Source organism: Zootoca vivipara, chromosome 9 (assembly GCF_965207765.1).
Source record: "Zootoca vivipara chromosome 9, rZooViv2.hap1.1, whole genome shotgun sequence".
Classification (NCBI taxonomy): domain Eukaryota; kingdom Metazoa; phylum Chordata; class Lepidosauria; order Squamata; family Lacertidae; genus Zootoca; species Zootoca vivipara.
In genome coordinates, this window is record NC_142592.1 from 47,052,774 (window position 1) to 47,077,228 (window position 24,455).

The following is a 24,455-nucleotide window of genomic DNA, read 5'->3' on the forward strand; positions in this document are numbered from 1 at the left end:
CCTGTTACCTTTACCTTGAGATCAAGGAAGGATTCCCTGGAGAATCCTGTTTTATTTGTATTTAGTGCATAGATTTTTTAAAAAAACAACTACTTATTCTGCATGCAAGAAAAAAAATAGTATTTATACACAAAGAACTGATAAAAGTCAAAGAATTTGGTCAATGTTGAAAACAGGTATACAAGAGAAAATTGAGTCACCATTTTTAATGGTTTGTTATAATGAGGAAATAGGAGATACATCTTTGTTAGACAATCTATCAGCAGGTATAGTAATGGGCTGATTAAGATAAATAATGTATTTGAGGGCAGGATGTTTAAAACATAAAGGTAAAATAGTGATGAAATGGGAGGGCATCAGCCCCCAAATCAGGACCATTTGTGGGTTTGTAAGAAACAAAATTAACATTATCACCAGATACAATTTACTTAGAGACCCACTGCTTAAATTGTTTTACTTACAAACCCACTTATTAAATTGTTTGCTTATGTTAAAAAAGGTTTATTAGAAAATATGGAAATGTTCCCACTGGGAAAAATAACTCCTACGATAAAGGATTGAATTTTGAGGATCTGAGAGCTGGTAAATATGATAAAACCAGCCAGTATAAAAAAGGGTGAGGGAAGGCATACAGTTTGAAAATTGTAGAATGTGCGTAATGTATCTGCACTATAAGGCACAAGATAGTCACCTACATAGCATAGGAACATAGTTAGAAAATAACTTATTGGTAATCGTATTTATATTATATTTATATTGGTAACAGTATTTACACAAAATACATTTATTTTTATTTAGAGTTGTAGATATCATTTACATTGAATGAGATCTTTTCTTCTCCTACATATGAGTGGGGGGGGGGGTTTACATTCTCACAACCATTATCCATAATTCCCAACAGGCTTTGGAGAATGTGCAGATCTTGACTGAATTCTGTACATTCCCTGGCCAATATGCATAATCTCCAACAGGCCTTCATGAATATGCATATCTCAACAGTTTTTGTGTATTTTTCGGGCAATATGCACATTCTCCGGTCAGTATGCATAGTCTCCATGGAACATGTTTTTTTCCCTATCCCTAATTCAGCAGTTTGCGATCTGCACTCCCTGACCTGCTTCTGACCCACTGTTTAATCACACATGGCCCATAGCATGAGAGCCAGTGTGGTGTAGTGGTTAAAAGCGGTAGACTCGTAATCTGGGTTTGCGTCTCCGCTCCTCCACATGCAGCTGCTGGGTGACCTTGGGCTAGTCACACTTCTCTGAAGTCTCTCAGCCCCACTCACCTCACAGAGTGTTTGTTGTGGGGGAGGAAGGGAAAGGAGAATGTTAGCCGCTTTGAGACTCCATCGGGTAGTGATAAAGCGGGATATCAAATCCAAACTCTTCTTCTTCTTTCTCCTACTTTCCTTCCTTCCTTCTTGAAAGTCCATTCAGCTGAGCAGCACAAGGGGAATCACAGGGAGAAGGAAGTTTTAAACCCTCGCCTCCTACCAAGAAAAGAAAAGAAAAAAAGATTGCAGGAGACTCAAGTTAGGGGGACTAAAGCTATAATTTGCATCTGGGATACTGTGAATGTCTCTGAAGCTCAACAAGTCAGAGACAAGCCCCCAGCCTTTGTATGTCAGAAAATAGAGAGAGTTGTGGCAGCTGCCAATTTTGGATGACCACTGTTTGTGAAACTGTGAATAGTTGACTCAGATTCACTGTAGTCTTGGGTTTTTATTTAGCCATCACACCAATTACTTGAACCAGAGAACACTAAGGATATTACCCCTGAAGTCTCTGTTACACATGACTGTAATGTGATTTCAGTTATTTACACTAAAGGGTAAAGCAATGCTGCCGTTACTTCAGTACAACCCACGTGAATGACTGTCCATGAGGTGCCGCAGTGCATTGCAGGGTTTGTTCTAAGGTCATCACTGTTGTTTCCTATTAGCTCAGGCACACCTGAAAAAGGACATTCTTTGGGAGATTATCGTTATTCTCAGCTAGCTGAAGTGACATATATGCTGGATTTATAACTCAGAACCTTGCCTGAGGAGGCCAATAATACCACAGCAGTGTGCAGCCTGTCACATCTTATTGCCTAATTATGTATTCTCCCTGCTTTGCCCCGAGAAACAGTTCAGTTCCAAATCTCCTCTTTAGTCAAAACATGCTGGTCAGCTGAACATGGTGCTTGTCAGGGTTCAAGCCCACAGCAGGTCCTGAACCCTGACAGCCAAGGAGGGATTCTTGAATTTGGGGGCCTGTCTTTTTTGCCTGTGTGAGGCTGTTATGGGGAACCTCGCCCCAGGGCCTAGTTCGGAGTGCTAGGCCTTCCCATTTGGCCTGATGTCCTATATGGCAGCGACATTAAGAGCTAACATTAATATCAAAGGGCCTATACAGTCATACCTCATGTTACGTCCACTGCGGGTTACGTCTTTTCAGGTTATGGACGTGCCGAATCCAGAAGTCCCAGAACGGGTTACTTCCAGGTTTGGCGTGCGCGCATGCGCAGAAGCACAAAATCACGCTTTGCGCATGCTCAGAAGTACCTAATTGTGTCACGCGTGTGCGCAGACGCAGCGCTTCAGGCTGTGGCCTTTTCATGTTGCGAACGGGGCTCTGGAACAGATCCCGTTCGCAACCAGAGGTACCACTGTAATAAAGGGGGGGGGAGCTAGTTAATTTGCTGCTGGTTTAATTTTGTTGAATGTCTTAATTGCTATTCATTTATTGCTTTTGTAAACTGGTTTTTGTAATTTGATGGTTTTAACAATCAAGCAGTAAATACATTTTACGAAGTCAGAATAAATAATAAACACTGCAAATCACCCCAAGATCTATCAGTAGCTTCTGATCTAAATGCTGCTCACTCGTGTTCTACAGTACTCAGGTGTCCCAGAACAGATGCAAAAATAATCTCCCGAAGGCGTATAGCTTTTGCCAGGTGGGGCTAATCCTCTATGCTAGGTGGGGGCCTGTTGCCTACCAGGAGGGAGAGGGGTGAGGCAGCAGGGGAATCCGTAAGAAGCAAATGCACTGGACAACCTACCCATCTCTCAGTAGGCAGTGGTGACCCACCTAGCGGGAAGCTAGCGTGGTGGCTCTGCCTCACCTAGCACACCGCTTCTGGCTTGTGGGTGTCCTGAAGGCATGGCTGGCTGCTGTATGAATCAGGATGCTGGACTGGTTAGATCTAGGGTCTGATCCAGCAGAGCTCTTCTTGTGATTAAAAACTGTGCCTAAAAAGCATATAAAGCAATTCAGTGAAATGAAATAAAAGTAACCCAATAAATATTAAAACACTTTACCAAGTTTGAACCCAATTAATCAGAAAACACCCTGAATAATAAACAAGGGAGGGGAATTCCAAGAGGTGAGAAGCAGCTCCTCTTTACTTGTCTATTCCATCCTAGGTAGATTCAGACCAGCAACCTTCCCACAATGGTCTATTGGTGCTGCTTGATTTTAATTTCTTTTTGTTTTTAACTTGTTCTTAACTTTTTATGATAAAAAAGTTTGAGATTACACACACACACACACACACACACACACACACACACACATGGTTGTAAACTTGCGATGTATTTTTGTGATACAGCGATATATAAATATTTTAATTAATAAGTAAGCAAACTTCAAAAGGAGAACACTTCTATCAACTAATGAGTCTGTGTCTGCATGTACCCCATACATTTAGAGCACATTTAAGGTACTCCCCCTCCCAAAGAATTCTGGGAGCTATAATCCCCAGTACCCTTAACAAACAACAGGTTTCGGGGAGTTATGCTTTAAGTGTGTGGTATATATGCAGCCTATGACAAAACAGACAATGCTCACTTTGTGTTCTCCATGGGAAAACATTCTCTAAAAAGTAAACATATGTGTTTAATGGATAGATGTCTTCATTCATAAATGCCATGTGCTGATCTTTAAATTGGTCTCCAGCTTTGAGAATTCAGCAACTGCCTTTGCTCTGTCATCTGTGCAGCACATTGCAAAAAAAAATCACCACCAAATCCATCCAAAATTTTCATAAGAGAATGGCTGGAAAGACACTTTTCCATTCCTAATTTATTATCTTTAGTCCTTGTTGTAGATCATTTCTGTATGAGCCTTCCTGTCTGACCCCATAATGGAAACTGTGAGAAATGTACCTGGAGTCCTCTCAGTTCTGTTTTGTAAATCCTAAAATGAAGGATTTTATTTATTGATGTCTTTAATATAATAACAATAACTGGTGCTTTTTTGAAATCTTAGAATTATAGGAAGGAAGAGCATTGGAAGCAAAAAAGAAAGTAATGGATAGGAAGTGGATGACTTGACTGACTTTTAAGAAATGTCCTCTGATTATGTCTTCTAGATCCTTCAAGCCTGACTTTGTTCTCATCCGGCAGCATGCTTACAGCATGGCATTAGGAGAGGACTTCCGCAGCCTCATCATCGGCCTCCAATATGGCGGAGTCCACAGTGTCAACTCTCTTTTCTCCATCTACAATTTTTGCAGCAAGCCCTGGGTGGTAAGTGGCGTTCTTAAGCTTCCTTACATGAAATGAGAGGGGAGTTGGGCATCCCCATGCTGCAAGAAGCTCCCAATTTAATACTTTTGTTGTTTTGGTATATCTAAGTAATTTTGTTGTTGTTATTTTGTTTCAAGCATACCAAGTATGCTGTGAGACTGAGGGTTCTCCCCAACTCAATACAGTGGTACCTCTGGTTACGAACTTAATTCGTTCCGGAGGTTCCTTCTCAACTCGAAACCGTTCTTAACCTGAGGCGCGCTTTCGCTAATGGGGCCTCCGGCATGCGGTTTCCACTCGCATCCCGGGGCAAAGTTCGCAACCAGAAGCACCAACTTCCAGTTTAGCGGAGCTCATAACCCAAAGAGTTCGCAAGAAGGACAGTTTGTAACCAGAGGCATTACTGTACCTGACAAAGAGAATCAAAGAGGTCAAATTGGCATTGGAAACAGTATTTGGCTTACTTGATTGGATATGGATCAGATATACAATTCAAGCACAACTTACATTGTTGAGGTCATCTCTGGCAAGGAATACAGACCTGAAATTATAGGAGACTATTGAGAAATTGAGACAGCAAACTTTGGGAATTCATATTACTCTGCTGCACATATGTAAGCTACAAAGTAAATGTTTGAAATTAGGCATCTGCTCATCAATATTTTGCTGATAACGCGCTACATATACAACATAGAAATAAACAAGTCTTAGAGTTGCAGAACAAGATTATTTCTTTTTCCCCACACAGATTAGCATGTTTTCCTTTATTTATTATACTTCCATGGTAGAAATTTAACCTTCCCATATGGTACATGATTGTCCACAGTGTGTTGGTATTTCATGCTACTTGGAATTAGCAAAGCACCCTACAAATGCTACTTATTATGACAATTATTTATATCCCACCTTCCAGGATACATTAAAATATGTTCTTTAAAATGGCAATAAACAGCATCAACTTATTAAAAGCCACCAGGATGCTTCCCACAGGGCAGCTGGTGGTAAGATGGTTGGAAGTTTCATTTCCCTGATATCTATCTAGATGGTGCTAAAACCATCAGATGATGTTAGCTCACTTATTGTGGTCACACAAACATAAATAATTAATTAATTAGTATATTTAGCTGAGGTATGCAAAGCAAGCAAGGAAAACTATTCAGCAAAAGGTTATTATTCCCCATTAACTTGTTTCGAGTGGGCACAAGTACATTCTAAACATGCCCATTTAAACTAAGGCTTCAGAGTTCAAAGATAAAGAAGACGACAATGTATGCTGACAAAGAGAAGCAGCTGGGAGAGCTAGCAAACTGGTACCACCAGTAATAATAATAATAATAATAATAATAATAATAATAATAATAATAATAATAATTTATTATTTATACCCCGTCCATCTGGCTGGGTTTCCCCAGCCACTCTGGGCGGCTTCCAACAGAAATATTAAAATACAATAATTTATTAAACATTAAAAGCTTCCCTAAACAGGGCTGCCTTCAGATGGATAAATGTTCTCTGTTAAATGTTGTTTTCTCTACTGGCCCCCCAGAGACAGTGAAAGTTAAATTACCTTTCCTTATTTTTCTTTCTTTATATATCTTTTTTTTTTCCAAAGCAAAGTAGGAAAGCTACTATAGGTCATTCATGTGAAGTGCATTTATACCCCATTATTGGTATGTGGTAGCATGCATTCCAGTGCAGGCTAAAAGCATTTACAAATACATAATATATAAATGATATGCTGTGAGGTGCTCCCCTATCAGCCTATTTGTTCCCTAAGATCTTTTGGGCAGACCTTTCTCTGTGTCACACCAGTGTCTGAAGCATGATGGGGTCAGAATGAAAAAGAGAGGGCCTTCTCTACCTGTCCCCAGGTTGTGGGCAATGCAACGCAGCTGCCCTGAGCAATGCAAATGCATTTGAAAAGCAGGGTATACGTTTTGGAAGCAAATAATATTTTTGTGTGTGCTGCTGCTTTGTACAAGTTTGGGACCAGGGACTGGCATAACATGGTGGAGGAATGGCAGATTGTCCCCATGTGAACTGCGGCACGCATAGATCACACATGTTTTTATATTCGAATGTGCTACATAATTGTACAGTGACTAACATACACTCCTCTTTTGCTTGTTGTGTCTATCCTCTCTCTCTCATACGCACACACTTAAACACACAGCTGCAACCTCTTATGTTTGCTCACTGAGCTAGTCAAAACAGTTTTATTTTGCTTTTCTCATCAGATGTTCAGGGTTAGTGTAAGTAGTTAAGAGAGGCAATCTCGCTTCTTTATGCTGGGTCAACAAGCTGTGTTGCCAACAATAATCGCAGGGGGAAATGGCAGGCTATTTTATTTATCTGCATGCACTGATCTCTGACTGGGCTTGCTGGTGACTTTTTGCACTGTCACATGCTGTTGCAAGATTTCTGGATTTTCTCAAATATTTAATTTTCCCCCTGAAAGAGCAGTTTTGTTTATTTAGACAAATGGTGAAGACCAGCAATATCTGAGAGGCATGCAACCATGCCATATAATTTTTGTACTTCTTTGGGGTCGGACAGTATGTCCACTTTAATTTTCTAAGAAGGACCCTAAGTTAAAAGGCGGGGGAAGCAATGCCTTTCATTATGATAGGTGGGATTTTTTTGGAGCACAAGAGGGAGATGAAAGCAATGCTCTTCCTGCTGCTGCCCATAATTGGCCTCTAAAGTTTTGCCCTTTGCAAAGTATTGTTCCCAAATGAGCTTTACTTTTATCTGTAGGATCCATTCTCTGGGGAGCTTGTCAAGGGGTATGCCTTGACATTGCAGGGGGAGGGGGTAAACTTGCTCCTGGAATTGCCGATGTCTATGGTTTTGTGCATCTCAATTATGTCCCAAGTTTCAAGTCAAGGTTATGCTTCCGCATAGAACTCAGTAGGAATAGTTTAGGAATCTTTATGCCCCTACCGCAGGTTCCATTTTTTGCTCTTGCTCTTTGGGGCAGAAGATGATGGCCCCAGGCAGGACAACAGTGCTGGACTTAGGGTGGAGTGGGCGGTTCCCCATAGGGTGCTGAGATGAGGGGGCGCAAAATAAAAACAATATTCAAAATATCCATATTAAAAGCAAATGTACCAAAAGAAATTATTGTAAAAATAAGAAACAGGAGGGGAGCAGATTTTGCCCTTCCTCAGGTTGCCATATTACCAAAGTCCACCCCTGTGGATAGGAATTGTTATATGTATGTGCTTGTTAAGTTACATGAATCATCTTTCTTTCTCTATTTTAGTTCTCTCAGCTAATTAAAATCTTCAACTCTCTGGGTCCTGAAAAGTTCCCTCTTGTGGAGCAAACCTTCTTTCCAAGCCATAAACAGATGGTAAGTACCTTGGGGTTTATTTTCTTTGATGGTGTGCTATGATATATAGAGAATGGGACTGTGACTCTGGAGAGAACAAGAAAACCATTCTGTGGACCCTTCCAGACTAATGTTTTATTACGGGTGTACTCCACAACATGTTCTTGAGACAAGAAGAGTACATTTGTGGTGAATTAATTCCACTTTAGTTTTTGTGTGTGTGTGTGTGTGATGGTTCCCTGATGCTACCACATTATTGCTGTCCAGAGGGGCTATAGTGCTGCAAAGGGGGGACAAAAATAAACTGGAGCATTTGTGGCATAAAAAGCTGTGGAATTTCAGCAGGCATTTACAGAAAATGCACTGATTAGAAAGGATGCAGTGTGGCCACCCCAGAACCTTCGTAGGCACAAACAGTTTTGAATGCATGTTCACGTATGACTACCCTAATAGCATCATGAACGCAAATCATAATGCATGCACAATAAAACGCATGTCTGGAGGGGCCCAGTGACACCTAACAGAAAAGCAGCAACAATGTGATAGCATTTTTTAAAAGTCTCATTCCCTTCCCCCCCCCCCGATTCTGGGAGGAGGACATTAGAAAAGTGAAGTAATATTTGACTGGTGCATAAAAGACTTCTGGATCTTGACAGTAATTGGTTCATACAAGGATGCATTCCATACGTATCTTTTTGTGTCTTCAAGTTTGCCAGTAGTGATGGGTGTGACATTGTGTCTGTCAACAGATATGCCCATCCCATTTGGTCAGTTTTACACCTTCAGGCTTGGTGCCTTGAAGGCCATTCCTCCCCCATGTGTGCAATGTTCATGATGGCCGCTGGTGCCCCAGTCCTGATGACCATGCTTCCTTATCATACTTGTGCCTGTGTATAACAATATAACATTCAGGACTAGGGTGTTGGCATCTCCCATGGGCTGCAGAGAAAGATGCAGTAGCAATGGGAAGGGTGAGCAATGTGGGGTGTGTCAGAAGCTTTTCTGAAGATGTTGCGCATATGGCCTGATTATGCTAGTCTTTCCTATGGCCATAACTGTGGGAATGTTCAGGGAGGCAGGAGAGGATATATTGTTTAATGATATTCTTCCTAACTTTTGTTAGCAAGTTCTATGTCTTAGCAGAGTTTAAACATTCACCTTTAAACGCACAGCGGTTTGCTTGTTGCAGGTTCGTCTGAACCTCTCTATTATTATTTTTTATTTTAAAAAAATGTAAACTTTATTTCTTATTAAAACATTCACAAATCATAATAAACAAACATAATCACAAATCATAAATCAAAATCACACATTCATAAGTCCTAAGAAACAAACATTCATAAATCATAATAAACCTAGTAAATCATAATGAGCATAGCAAATCATGATAAAGCAACTGAACCTCTCTATATAAGATTCCTGGTAAGATCCCTTCATGTCCCTCTCAAAAAGAATATACACAACAATCTAATTAAAGTCAATATAAAAGTAGTTTATGCACAACCATTCAGTTCACAGTTAGATCCCTGAAAGCAGACTTAGGTTACAAAAGTATATATATCAGGGTTCTCCAAACTAAGGCCCTCGGGCCGGATGCGACCCGCGAAGCTCATTCATGCGCCCCCCACCAACCTCCGCTGCCCGCTCTTACCGGCATGGCACGGCTGCCCACTTCTAGGTCGCCGGGAGCTTCGGAAATAGCTTGTGCGCATGTGCAAGCGTCATTTCTGGTGCACTTCCAGGCCGGAGGAGGCCCATGCACATGTGCACAAGCTATTTCCAGTGTTTTGGCAATCCGAAAGTGCGCTGGAAATCGTGTGTGTGCATGTATATGGGCGCGTGCTCCCGTGTGCTCCAGCCCACAGCGCGATCGGCACTGGTGGCATCAGCCCTCGGCAAGGTAAGTTTGGGGGTCCTCCTGGTGTATATATATATATATACATGTGGAACTATCCCATAAGGGAGTTCAGGGCCGGCTCTACATAGACCCCCGGTGGCGCAGTGCACCATGGCGGGGGGCTGGTAAGCTGGGCGCCGGCCTGGCAAGGAGGGTGCCGCGTGGCAAAGCCGCGCGGAAACCAATTGCGCCCTGCGAGGACGGTTCGGGCGGCGGAGCGATCTCCGCCCCTCAGCACCAGGGCGCGTGATCTGCTCAAGACGGCCCTGAGGGAGTTAGTCCCAAGTGCCTGCAGACAGGCAGTCACCTCTGCTCACATGTAGAAAAACAAAATGGAGAAGAAGGGGGCAAAAGAAAATGGTGTGCTCCTCTTACCCAGATTAGGCCACACACCCCTCTATTCACATGCAGAGGACGCTTGTCCTGGCTCAGGGAGAAACAGGAAGTTTTCTCCTGGCTGGTGTCCATTCTAGGAATGTTGTATTAGACTGCTATGTGTTTCACATCCCACAATAACCCTATTTCTATCAGCATGCCTTGGTGACATCAACATCGTTTTTGCTGTGGAGGACTGCATTCAGAGTAAATGCTGCTGTTTCTGCAGGAATTTGTTCCCCCTATTTGAACAAATAAAGCAGACTGTGTGGTACAGTACTTGGAAAGATGTGTGGGTTTGCATTCAGCATTACAACTGGTCTGGACTTTTCAGTGATGAGAACTACACAGCACTTAAAAAGCTGTGATACCATTGCTAATAAACATTTACATCAGGATTACTCTGTGAAGTCTGTTTGAAAAATGTGACCCAAACTGACTTCCTTGAGTTATAAAATTATTTCCCCATCTCTCACTCAAGTTTTCCTTTTGGGAGCTTTGGTTCTGTCAGTGATCCAGTGGACTCTAGAAATAATAATAATAATAATAATAATAATAATAATAATAATAATAATAATAATAATAATAGACTTTATATACCACCCTATACCTGGAGGTCTCAGGGCGGTTCACAGAAAAGAACTGCTTGTTATTCATTTAAAATCTCAATAAGGACTACAACTATTTACATCGAAGTCCAGGTATCTTTTCTTATAACATGAAAAGGATTTAGTGTATTTATTTTTATACATTTAAAAAGAGGTCTTGATATGCATAGCAAAAGTACTTTTTCTTTTGAAAGAAATAACTTAATCCACAAAATAAATGCAGAAGCTATTAAAGCAGTACAGTACTATTCTTTTTAGAGTACAAAAAACACCAAGCATTCCATACTTTTTCTGGGGAACTTTTTCTTTTGTTGTGTAGATCCTTAGGGCAGTAACATTCAAAAGCCAATTCTGAAGTGAGGGAAATATCACAGCTCTTCAGCTGCTCCTCTGTCTCGTGCATCAGCTGGTTCAAGCGGCCATTGGCACCCCACTTTGAACCAGCTTGTTTCTATTTATGTAACAAATGCTGTATAATGCATAACTGTAAATAAAACCTCTAAGTGGTTGTTTAATTATAATACTGTGTACAGGCCTAAAACATCTGTGTTTGTAGAATTATAAGCAGCAAGTGCTGAGGCATCAAGAGTTGCTGATAATTTATGAGGTGTAAGGAGGGCAGAGGAGGGAACCCTCTTGCATGAGAAGAAGTGAGGATGCTACTATTCAAAGTGTGAGTGCCATAATCTCCCTTGGATTTGAGCTGCTGCAAGAGAGGACACTGCACTAAATTACTCCAGCTGCTCTCTGTTCCTATCCTATGCTTCTGTTCTACTGGGCTCTGCTCAGGTTTCCAGCAATATTTGGAGGGGAATGCTGATAATAAGATTTGCATCCTCAGACATGTTCATTCCATATTTTTTCCCCTTTCTGACAACAAACAAACCAGTGCTCAAACACAGAGTAAAATAAACCAATAAATAGATTTTTTGATTCCTCAATTTTTTTTAAAAAAATGTTACTGACACAAGAGGACAAGGAGACCTAAAAAAATCCTTCCCTTATTTGTTTGGTCGGTTGGCATTTCTGCAAAGTGCACATCAGTGTGGTGTAAAAAATAAACTTTTTTAAAAAAAGAAGATGCCACCTAAGTGGAAGAATTTTGTTTCTTCCTTTGAATGATTTTTCCTTTCTGCAATACCCCAGGCCATAGTTTAATATATTTCCTCCCTCCCTCCTCCTTTCCCTCTTTGTCCATTCATCACTCGTTACAGCCTAAAATTCATAAATACAGAAGAACTGCAGATTCTGACACCATTGGCCCTACTCCATTCAAAATCTCCAAATCTGGATAGAATTTTGTCAGAGGAGAATTTTATAAGCGTCTATAACTATGGTAGATGATAATGATAATAATACTTATTAACTGTTACACTGTGGACTGTTAGCAATTATTTGTTTTTCCTAGATTTGCATAAACCATTTTTTTTCTGACACCCTGTAACTTTTGACAAGGAAAGTCCATGGCTCAGCAGTGGAGCAAATAGTTTGCGTGTGAAGGATTCCCATTCCATTCCCTTGCATCATTGGGTAGGGCTGAGATAGACTGAGTTGCTACCAGTCAGTGTGGATTCTGAGCTGGATGGACCGATTGTCTGACTTGGTATAGAATTTCAGCTTATCATGTAACTAGAGCTTTGTTTTGCACTTGTTAATCTTCTGAACTCTATTCGCAGTTCAAGATAGATAAAGCAGAACCTCACAAATGACGCACCATATATTGTTTTGACTACTGGATACAGTTTTGAAAGTAGCGAAATGAACTTGAACTAATGTAAATGAATGCAAATCTTGCTTGCGTTTGCACATGGCTAGTGATCCCCATGTGATCATTATCTTATCCTCCAAATAAAAAATAAAAATCTATTTCCATGCATAATAATTTTGAGAAAGCTATGTGACCAACACACGCTAGATTTTGTTCCCAGCTTTGGCACAGAGAAAGAGGAAATGAGAATTCCCAGGGATGAGGCAGAAGTCAGAGTGGGAATACTAAGGATTTAGGAATAAGGCCCTTTGAAAGCTGTGGAGCTTAAGGGCATGTTCACATTAGTGGCTTAAAATGCAGCAAGGTTGTTTTTCCGCACTGGGTTTCAAGCCACATTTGTATGGTGTTGTTCACATCAGAGTGGGGGCAAGGATGTCTTCATCCAATATGTTGTTGTTGTTGTTTAGTTGTTTAGTCGTGTCCGACTCTTTGTGACCCCATGGACCAGAGCACGCCAGGTACTCCTGTCTTCCACTGCCTCCTGCAGTTTGGTCAGACTCATGTTGGTAGCTTCGAGAACACTGTCCAACCATCTCATCCTCTGTCATCCCCTTCTTCTTGTTCCCTCAATCTTTCCCAACATCAGGGTCTTTTCCAGGGAGTCTTCTCTTCTCATGAGGTGGTCAAAGTATTGGAGCCTCAGCTTCACAATCTGTCCTTCCAGTGAGCACTCAGGGCTGATTTCCTTCAGAATGGATAGGTTTGATCTTCTTGCAGTCCATGGGACTCTCAAGAGTCTCCTCTAGCACCATAATTCAAAAGCATCAATTCTTCAGCGATCAGCCTTCTTCATGGTCCAGCTCTCACTTCCATACATCACTACTGGGAAAACCATAGCTTTAACTATACGGACCTTTGTTGGCTTTTTAAGATGCTGTCTAGGTTTGTCATTGCTTTTCTCCCAAGAAGCAGGCGTCTTACATGACCTTTTTGGTTTCTCCGCCCCTGCAACACCCTCCCACACCCTCGGAACTCCTGTTTATGAACCTGTCATCTGTGTATGCACACTTATCTGCAAAGGCACGATGGCTGCTCTTAAATGCACACACAATTCTTAAGCATGAAGTGAAGGTGGCTTAAGTTTCTACTCAGATTGAAGGCGGTTTGAGAAAAAGCACGTCAAACAGAAGTATTTGTAAAGGATCAATTCAATATGTTTGCGGAGTAAGTGGTAATGTGAACATACCCCCAAGTGTCTGAAAAACATGAGTCATCAACATTCTGCCACCAACCAACAATAGCCAGCCAGATAGCTCAAAACTGCCAACCAAATTACAGAAGGGAAAATGTCTGTGATAGAAATAAAACACTTTATTGTTTTAGAATAAAAGGACACTATAAAAAGTGAACATTATTACCTTAAAAGACAATATACATTCATTGAATATAAAATTTATAAATAACAAAAACAAGGAGGAAAACTGTAAACAGTGCTACAAAACTAAGCAAAAATTACATTCCTTCTAGGGAGACATTTTCTCCCAGACTGATAGTAATGGAGAAGAGAAAAGAATGCAGATTTACAGCCTAAACCAGTGCCTGTATGTTCACAAGAGAGCCCCACTAAGTTTGATGGGACATACTAAGACTGCAGAAGGCTGCAATCCTGTGCACCCTTGCCTGGGAGTACGTTCCATTGAACTCAGTGGGGTTCCTTTATTCGGAAAAGGCATAGGATTAAGCTTTCTTTGAAATGAATAAGGGTTCTTCATTGGGCTTGCACAGACCTACATCTCAAAACCTCTGGAATCAATGGAAAGGTGCCAGTTGACTTCAACAGGTATGGCTCAGGCCCATGCACCAAGTGCAAAGCTCAGCTTAATAGCTACTGTATAATGCTGAGAAGCCAGTGTGGTGGATAGAGAGTTGCACTTGGGTCAGGGTTACCTGTTTCAAGTCCCACTCTTGTCCTGGCGACCTGTAAAATGGGAATGATGGCAAGGGTTGTTGTGCAAGGGAATGAAGCAAAGATTATAAAGCAGTTTGCATTTTTGTTTTATTTTTAATGATTTATTTAAAAAAAATATTAGCAGTAGCAGACAGTAGGACAGGGCAGCTGTGCTTACCTGACTTCCCGGCAGCAGAGTCATTACTGCTTACTGGGATGAAGGGTGGGAAGGTCTGGGATGAAGCAGGGGAGTTTGATGCTGTTCAGATGCACCGGTACAACAAATATGGCGCATCTGCCAGTGCATTTGCACAGCACCAAGCTTCCCCCCCCTTGCTCCCCGCTCTCCCTCCCAGTAAGCAGCAGCAACTACCCCATCCCAACATCCACTACTGATTATTAGTAACACTAAAAAATGTGGAGATCTCCCAAAAGAAATGTATTTTTTGCTGGGTTCTTCCCCCTCAATCTTTACCCTCCATTTGACTCCTTATTAAAACAAAACAAAACCCCAAACAATCCTCTTTGATGGCTTGATTATCAGCATGGTGAAAGGTTGTTCTCTTCTGCCCTTGCCTTCTTAGCTGTGTGGCATCCCCTCCAACAACTCTCTACTTTCTGTAATGTACAATAGAAATCTGTATACAAAAAGAACTTACTTTTTTCCAATGGGTGGCCTATTTTTTTGTTTGTTTTCCTACAAAGCACACACATATATTATAGCCTGTATAAAGGCACATACCTTCTTGGCAATTAAAGAGATTTCTACAATAGCTTGATAGCAGGACAGTAAAGTCTCAGCTATGATCTTAAAATTTTACAGTCAGTGAAAATAATACAAATGCAGAGCTGCCATTCAGTGGAAATACAGATCACATTTTTTTAACAACCCAGTCAACAGGAAGCTGCTTCCCCTTCTTGCCTTTAAGATCTGAATTCATGTTAGGTTTATCTCAGAAACTGAACTTAGCCCATCTTATCTCCAGCAAGCTGATAAATAACAACCACTGCTAGAAACACTGAAATGTTCTCCCTACCCACATCATTCATAACACTGGCTTCACTGAATTTGGCCTGCTGCAACTTAAGCTAGACTTGTTAACCTCCATTTCAGAAGGGTGAAGGCTTGGTGGAGATAGGATTAACTCAAATCTCAATATGATTTTATGTGGCCTTGGCAAATTTTCAAGATCTGATTTATAGGTACGTAGACAGGTCTGGAGGGTGCATCCTAGTGGCTATTAATGAGCTACTGTCCTCAAACCTTACGCGGGACAGCGAATCTGCGCAGAGGTTTTGACGAGTTCAAAACATTAAAACACTTCTCATATGCCTTCGTATATTGTAGTGAAGTGCACTATTTTGTGCCCATACAAAATATGACCATTCACATTAAAGAAAAGCTGTATTATCAGTGCCCACTGTGCAGCTTTTAATTTCCAAAGTATGGAGAGGGATCCACCCCTGTGGTTCAATACTAAAATGGATACTCCTTCAGAACAATGCTATTGATTTTGGCTGGATTAGAAGTACAGTATCAGTTCAAGAACCCTTCTGCTGCCAATAGCTCTGTGAAAGTGTCAGCAATTCCATCACAATGATGGCTTTAAAATAAGTGCCCTAAAGGGTCGATATTTCCTCCCTGGAAACAAGTACGAAAAACCAGGCACACTGCGTCCTATCTTATTATTGGCAAAACTTGCTCTTTCTCACTTCTTGCTATGGATTCCCCCTCGTGGAACAAAAAGCCCAGCTCCAGGCAGGGGTGGACTTTGGTAATCTTTCATAATATGGCGCCCTGTGTGAGGCCAAAATTTAGCACCCTTAAATGGATCTTCTCAATTTTGCGCCCCCTCAACTCAGCACCCTAAGCGGGGGAACCATCTGCACCGCCCTAAATCCAGCACTGCCTCAGGGTCCGACTCCGCTGCCAGAGGGAACACTGGATGAATTTGCTACTGGCCTAGTGTAGCATGCAAAAACATAGGGGGCAGTCTTGAGATTAGGACCAATCTGCACAATCAGCAGACCACATGATAAAACCACTTCAGTCTACAGACTACGTTAAAATAACTTCCTACAGAAAAATAAGACACCAGCAGAAAGGGGCCTATCTTAGATTTCTCTGGGATATGCTGGTTTTCTATGTACAGGGATTATTTATTTCAGGCTCACAGCCCTGAACTCCAGGTCAAGACTCTCTTGGTTGTGGGAGCTCCAATGCACACATGAAACTCTCCCTGCCTGTAAAAAGGTAGCTAGGCACATGTTAAAGTTGACCGCTTTCCAGCTAATGACAGCTCTGTTTTCTACACTGGAATGAACTGAAGACAGATAGCAAATTAAGACACACAAAAACCAACTTTAAAAAAGTACTGTAAAGAAAACTTGTGTTCATTGTCAATATTTCACCCCACTCTACAGCCTCCGCAAAGTATATAGTTGCCCATTCCCATCAGTAACCCTGCTTCTTGACAACATTATAATGTAAAATACTTTTATTACAATATTTTTATATTATACGTTTTCATAATAAAATCAAACAAATTACCAAGTCCACAGTGAAGGTGGGACAACAACCTCCTCCTTCATCCCTATTCTAGAGCCTTAGGAAATTCTGTACTTCCTAAGTATTTCTTCGGTAGCACAGAGGGATGTGTTATATACCCATCCAGCATATTTTTCTGGCTACTATGCAGACTGTTGCAGATCATTTCAGAGGAGGAAAAAGAATGACCAAGGAGTGTTCCTCCGCATAGTATTCATATGGCAATGTGGGAGTGTGAAAAGGCTCCTGTGTAGTATAATCGCCACACAATGGAAAGTCCTAGAAACAGAATTATTTTTCACTTTGATTAACCAGCGCACTTTTCCAAGACTGCTTTGTTAATGACTGGAGAAGAGGAGGAAACATAGTGACTTTTCAGTCTTCAAATAGTTGTGTGCATTGGCCCTTATTGCAGCTAAAAGGAGAGGAGGGAAGCACATAGCACGGGGAATAAACACCCATTATTGTCACTACTGCAGAAACACCGGAAAGTCAACCTCTTTAGTTTTAAACAAAAATAAAATAAAATAGTATCCAGTGACTTGGAATGTGAAGATTCAAACTGTTCATTGCTTATAGCATGAAACAATTCCATGTCCTGTCAAAAATAGCTTATATCATCATATCTATATACATTTCCATTCAACAAAGCAGTGTTTTGGCATCTAATTTCTTAATGCCAATAGCCTTAATTAGATTACTTTTTTTTCCTTTCCTCCAGACTTCCCTTTGCCTCTCTTTCCAAGTATCTTTGTTTAAGTGTATTTATTTGTTTTATTTTGTATTGATACGTTTGCATGTATTAGGGGTTTATGTTGAAAAGGCCTCTTTGAGGCCTGGCTAAAAACCCCAAAATGCCTGGTGTTGATTTGGTTCTGAACTTGTTTGCTCCATACTTACAAGAGGGATTCACTCCCATTAATTGGTTTTGATTTTTAAAAGCTGTTATTTATGCTCTTGCACAACCCAGAACTACAATGGAGCTTTTACATTCACATTTCAAACGAGACAGGCATTTTGATGTAGTGCTTTTAATGCACATGATAGCTGAATCCCCCCAGTGCTCCATCCAGTTCAAACATCATCACTTTCTTTTAATCCATCCGGTGTGTCGCTTAAATTTGCTGACATTGTTAATCCTAACTGGTTGCATTTTTTAAAAAAGTATCTACATGGTCTGAGGACTGAATGTGTGAGAGAAGAAGCAGCTTGGGGAAGGGGCTGGAATTGTGATACAATACCCATCTGGGAAATTTTTGAGATTTTTGTTTTCCTACAAAAATATAGATTATATTGCTATATAGAGAGCGATATATAACTGAGAGCCAAAGCTCCCTTATTTATCTGGTGTGCAAATAGAAGTTCCCAGAAAAATCTCTTCTGACCAAAAATGGGTGATAGTGATTGTGTTGTTGTTTTTAAGTGATTTAAAACAAAAAGAAAAAAGATAATCGGTTAAGACAGCATAGATTTAAAAAAACAAACAAACACCAAAGTTCGAAGTGCTAAAATTCGCAAGAAACAGGCATGGGCGTACCCAGGATCAAAACAAGGGGGGGCAAGGGGAGGGGCCAAGGCACGGAAGGGGGGGGCCACAAAGTGGGCGGGGAAAGTGCAGTCAGAGGCGCCGGGCTGATGGGCAGAGGCGGAGCACAGCCCGACAGAGCGCACCGTGGCGCGACCTCCCTCCAGCTGGGAGATTGAGAGAGAGATTGAGAGAGAGAGAGAAAGAGAGATCTGGAACCGCGCAGACGCCCCTCTCTCCTTGTGACCCTGTTCTCAGCAACTGCCGACCCCTGCACGGTTTTGCATGCGGGCAGATGATGGAGCCAAGCTCCGTCAAGGAAAGGGGGCAGCAAGGCAGGAGTTCGCCAGGGCAGGAAGGCCCCCCTGCCGCGCTCCCTGGTTCCCCGCCGTGCATGGCTTTGCCTGAGGGCATGACGGGGAGCTGGAGGGAGAGCGCGGCGCGACGGGCGGGAACGGCGAACTCGCGCTCCGCTGGGCTGTGCCCCTCCCTAGAAACAGGGCTGGTGGGCGGAGACAGAGCCCAGCCCAGCGGAGCGCGAGTTTGGCGTTTCCGCCCGCCGCGCCACGCTCTCTGGTTCCCCGCCGCGCTTGGCCTTGCCTGAGGGCGCGACGGGGAGCTGGAGGGAGGGCGCAGCGCGGCGGGCGGGAACGGCGAACTCGCGCTCCGCCGGGCTGTGCCCCTCCCTAGAAGCAGGGCTGGTGGGCGGAGGCGGAGCCCAGCGGAGCGCGAGTTCAGCGTTCCCGCCCGCCGTGCCGCGCTCTCTAGTTCCCCGCCGCGCTTGGCCTTGCCAGAGGGCGCGATGGGGAGCTGGAGGGAGGGCGCAGCGCGGTGGGCGGGAACGGCGAACTCGCGCTCCGCCGGGCTGTGCCCCTCCCTAGAAGCAGGGCTGGTGGGCGCAGGCGGAGCCCAGCCCAGCGGAGCGCGAGTTCGGCGTTCCCGCCCACCGCACCGCGCTCCCTGGTTCCCCGCCGTGCTTGGCCTTGCCTGAGGGCGCGCCGGGGAGCTGGAGGGAGGGTGTGGCGCGGCGTGGCGGGAATGGCGAACTCGCGCTCCGCCAGGCTGTGCTCCGCCTCTGCCCACCAGCCCTGCTTCTAGGGAGGGGCATCCTGCGGCCCACACTTGCCCCGCGGTGGGTACGCCCTTGTGGGGGGGCAGCTGGCTTCTAGAGTAGGGCAGCTGCCCTAACTTGCCCCGTGGTGGGTACGCCCTTGGAAACAGGCACTAATATCATGGTTGTCATCATGATCTGATATGAGTTAGTGTCCAAAGAATGCTCGGTCGCATGGGAGGGAAGGAACAAAGAAAAGGGGGTGTTCAGGGGTCTGTAGCATTGATGGTTGTTTTATCAGGAGGTGCCCATCCTCTGTACCAGCTGCAGTAGCCCTCCTTCTGCTTGATGCAGGCATAATGCTTTGACTGGTACCCTGGCTGGCCGAAGCTGGAAAGCATGTCTGTCCACAGGCACTCATTCTTGGAGGTCACAAAGCATGGAAGGTAGTAGCAGGGCTTAATCTGTAGTTGCGAAAAGAAAACAAGTGATGGGGGTTGGCTAAAATGGTTTAAGAAGAGTCAGGCGCTTTGCGGCTTTTTCTCTAATGTTGCATTGCTATACTTGCCCGCGTAGAATTAAACCCCATTTGGGTTTGGTTTGATTTACTGCCTGGTCGGTCACGACTGGACCTAATGGTCAGGGGTCCCTTTACCTTTTTAACTCCTGTGCCCATGTTTGTTTTTCTGTTTGTTTTGAAAAGTAGCAAGTCACGATGGAAACCTCAGATCATGGGTTACAGGGAAATTCAGCCAAATTGTAAAGCTGAGCTCTACCTTGAAAGTATATCGCTAGTATTTTTGTAATGAGACGGTCCAAAAATCATATTCTTTTACTTGACCTGTGCCTTGATTAATGGAACAGCCCTAAGCCCTCCAGGCCTCTCATCAGGCCCTCAAGACTCTTCCCAGGTAACATCCTATCTTCAGTCACATCCCTCACTGTCCCTGCTGTGCACTCTCCTTGAACATTTTTGCGTGGCTGGAATGTGTCCCTGTACTCTGATAATACCTCTTGCTTGCTTGCCTGGATTGAAGATACAGTGAAAGGTGTATGTAGAAACTAGTCTGCCAATATAATACTGTATTTACATTTGTTGCCCTACTCACTTTTGCTGCTGGTTCCACTTACTACTAGCATGTGCCCCCCAGAAGATTGCCCAGAAGGGAATCTGGCCCTTTGGTTCCTTACTCCTGCTTAAGCCTGCGGGAGATGCATACCACGTGACTGAGCTCCTAGCCCAGGCTTCCTCAATCTCGGCCCTCTAGATGTTTTTGGCCTACAACTCCCATGATCCCTAGCTAGTAGAACCAGTGGTGAGGGATGATGGGAATTGTAGTCTCAAAACATCTGGAGGGCCGAGGTTGAGGAAGCCTGTCCTAGTCTTTGCAGAGCTTTCATTTTGCTCTTTTCTTCCCAGATTTTCACAGGGAATAGAATTCCAAAGTTCGCTTCTATTGCCTCTCCCTTCCCAGTACATCCCCAATATATGAAGTTGCTGACAACTCAAGGAGTGGTCACCATAGACAGCACACACCTTGCAGCCACAACCGAGGTGGTAACGATGGTTGAGTCCTTTGCGCTGGGAGAGAGTCAGTCGATCCCACTTCTCATTCAGGTTACACAGTCCAGTGTAAACCTTTCCATCATAAACTCGGCCTAGAAAATAAAACTGCAAATTAGCCATTCAAGTGTAAATAATTTGTTAAATTCCCAGATGTGGAAAATATTCATAGTGCCAGTATCCCTGCAGTTTGTAAATTGGTATCAGCTATGAAAGTCCCTCCCACATGCAAGGAATTAGCAGCAGCTTTTACCTTTTGAAATATATCAAGGAATTGTATCCCACTATGTCATTCCTGCTTATGTTCATGCAGGGCTTGTGTCTTCAACACCTATATAATTAACACTGAGAAGATGAGGTGGGTGGGAGGAATGCCCTAGGCAATTATCCTAATCTGAATATTATTGCAAAAAATCAATTCAAAAATTCAATTTCAACATGTGTCCAGTCTAAATATTGCCCAATATTTCCAATTCTGAATAATAATAATAATAATAATTTATTTATACCCTGCCCATCTGGCTGGGTTTCCCCAGCCACTCTGGGCGGCTTCCAACAGAAAAATAAAACACAATGATCTATTAAGCATTAAAAGCCTCCCTAAACAGGGCTGCCTTCAGGTGTCTTCTAAAAGTCTGGTAGTTGTTTTTCTCTTTGACATCTGATGGGAGGGCGTTCCACAGGGCGGGTGCCACTACCGAGAAGGCCCTCTGTCTAGTTCCCTGCAACTTGGCTTCTCGCAACGAGGGAACCGCCAGAAGGCCCTCGGTGCTGGACCTCAGCGTCCGGGCAGAACGATGGAGGTGGAGACGCTCCTTCAGGTATACTGGACCGAGGCCATTTAGGGCTTTAAAGGTCAGCACCAACACTTTGAATTGTGCTCGGAAACGTACTGGGAGCCAATGTAGATCTTTCAAGAGCGGTGTTATGTGGTCTCGGCGGCCGCTCCCAGTCACCATTCTAGCTGCCGCATTCTGGATTAGTTGTAGTTTCCGAGTCACCTTCAAAGGTAGCCCCACGTAGAGTGCATTGCAGTAGTCCAAGCGGGAGATAACTAGGGCGTGCACCACTCTGGCGAGACAGTCTGCAGGCAGGTAGGGACTCAGCCTGCGTACCAGATGGAGATGATAGACAGCTGCCCTGGACACGGAATTGACCTGCGCCTCCATGGACAGCTGTGAGTCCAAAATGACTCCCAGGCTGCGCACCTGGTCCTTCAGGGACACAGTTACCCCATTCAGGACCAGGGAGTCCTCCAAACCTACCATTATAATGGTAGATTATGAAAAGAATACCAGTTAGTAGAAGACCTGAATTTGATATTCATCAAGATTGGAAATCTTATTTATTTATTTATTTATTTATTTATTTATTTATTTATTTATTTTAAGTACCTCTCAAAGTTCAACTGGAAAATGTTCAGAATAAAAATTGACTTTGAATTTTGAAACGTTGATAATTCCCAAATTTGTGTGAATTTTCATGAATAAGATGCTGTCTTCTACAATGTAAAACTGACAGTCACTTCTCCTGCACCTGTTCCAGTCAGACGACACCTGATTGGCACAGATAATTTTGGAAGTGGAGTTAAATCGAAACTTTAGTTTTTGAGACCTGCGGGTTAAATACTTGTAACCCACATCCCCTAGCACTAAGCTGCAACCCCTCTAAAAATACAGTTGAAACAAATACAGCCTGCAAGCGAGCTGTGACAGACAACTCGGCTATTTCTTTACCTGTAATCAAATACTGGTACTTGTTGACCTCCAGCTTGACCCCGCAAAGGCTTTCAGAGGCCTCTGTGTAGATATATTGAACATGTGGCATCTTGTCAAAACCCCTGTACATCTTTAAAAAGGAGAGAGAGAGAGTATTTGTAATAAAATATGCAACCAAAAAATATCTGAGCTGGGAATTTCTTAGCTCAGAGTATTCAAACTGCTTACTCCAGGATGGCAACCCTGTATTTCATTTTAATACGTTGCAGTACATTTTCTAGCATGGTGGCCCCAGGAAATTTGGCAGATGGTGGGTTTGTACAGCATCAAGCATGTGTGTGTTTGTGTACTCAATGGACCACTAATATTAGAGCACAGTAATGTCCCTTTTCCATTACTGAATGACTTCCTCAACTCCAGGAGTTAAAAGCTATATTATAATGTACACCCCTCATGTTTCCAGATGTTTGTGCCTCTCGCAGAACTACAGCTCCCAAAGTTGCTGGGAAGGGAGTGCTTGTGATAGTTAACTGGTAATGGTTTGGGATGGTAATGTAAGGCATGTTCAGAGATGTGTTTTGCTACCTTGTACAATGAACAAGGGCAGCCTGTGGAAACAAGGAAAGTCTCCTGAAAAGAAAGCTCTAACAATTGCTTTGTTGTTGTTAAAAACACACAGAATATCCTGCAGCTTTTATTAGTTCAGGGCACAATCCCATGGGATCTTTCGTAACCTGCACCCACTCCCAACACAGGAGTAATTCTGAATAGACTGTTGATTTTGTCAAGAGGGCAGCATTACTACTCTTAGAATCTTTCTGTCTCGACAGTCCCGTATTTTAGGAAATGAATGTTAGAGAACAAAGTATTAATGAGCATTGCCTGGCAGCGCCTGCTAGAACAGCACCAGTTCCCACTGACTCAGCATTCCATTCAGCAATCCTCCATTCTTGGGGATTAGGTGAGACTGTGCAGGAAAAATCTACGTACAAATCATGTGGTCCATCTCATTTTACAGTGGCCTTAAGACGGATGTCACGAGACAGAATGGTTGCTGCCACTTCATGAGTTTTAATTCATGGTTTAAATACTAACTCCTTTCCCTTACAGCTATAAAAAAAATTTCCTATCCTCTGCCTTAGAATGGGCTGGAGTGAATATATTGGCAGTTGCATATGCTGTGTGCCTTTCAAATGGAGCACAGCCGCCAACATTGTCAGTAGTAATGCTGACCTTCTTTGTTGCACGGTCAGCTACAGTACTTTTGGAAAATTCCCAAACACGCTGCTTTTATATTCCCAAGCAATAACAAAACATCATGGACTGGAGCCATATCAGAAATATTCTCTTTAGTTCTCTTTAGTATGCAGTTGGGAAAGAAAATAATATTTCATAACACAAACTCAAAAGGTTTACTCATGAAACTGTACAGTTTGCTGCAACTGTACAGTTTCAACATATAATTAAACCGTGGAATACATTGTAATGTAATGAGGTCCACCAACTGGGACAGCTTTACAAGAGGTTTAGATAAATTTATGGAGGATAAAGCTCACCACGAAATCTGTCAGGCCCAAATTGGAATCTACAGTTATGTAGATTCAAACATCTAAATTTGTTAAAGCAACTATGCCACTGCTTTCATACAGTCATACCTCGGTTT

At 42.9% G+C, this 24,455-nt stretch overlaps 2 protein-coding genes across 2 annotated transcripts in view; one reads left to right on the plus strand and one right to left on the minus strand.

The window, feature by feature from the left end:
- SYN3 (synapsin III) overlaps window positions 1-24,455 on the plus strand; it is a 176,181-nt gene that overhangs the window by 21,351 nt on the left and 130,375 nt on the right. The window contains exons 4-5 of the mRNA XM_035128441.3: window positions 4,360-4,516; window positions 7,782-7,871. Coding sequence (XP_034984332.3) covers window positions 4,360-4,516; window positions 7,782-7,871 — 247 coding nt within the window. The remainder of the gene's footprint in view (window positions 1-4,359; window positions 4,517-7,781; window positions 7,872-24,455) is intronic.
- The window catches only part of TIMP3 (TIMP metallopeptidase inhibitor 3), a 46,701-nt gene continuing 41,368 nt past the window's right edge, over window positions 19,123-24,455 (minus strand). The window contains exons 3-5 of the mRNA XM_035128443.3: window positions 22,811-22,922; window positions 21,048-21,169; window positions 19,123-19,974 (exon numbers count right to left, since the gene is read on the minus strand). Of these exons, the coding sequence (XP_034984334.1) occupies window positions 19,777-19,974; window positions 21,048-21,169; window positions 22,811-22,922 (432 nt within the window). The 3' untranslated portion in view covers window positions 19,123-19,776. The remainder of the gene's footprint in view (window positions 19,975-21,047; window positions 21,170-22,810; window positions 22,923-24,455) is intronic.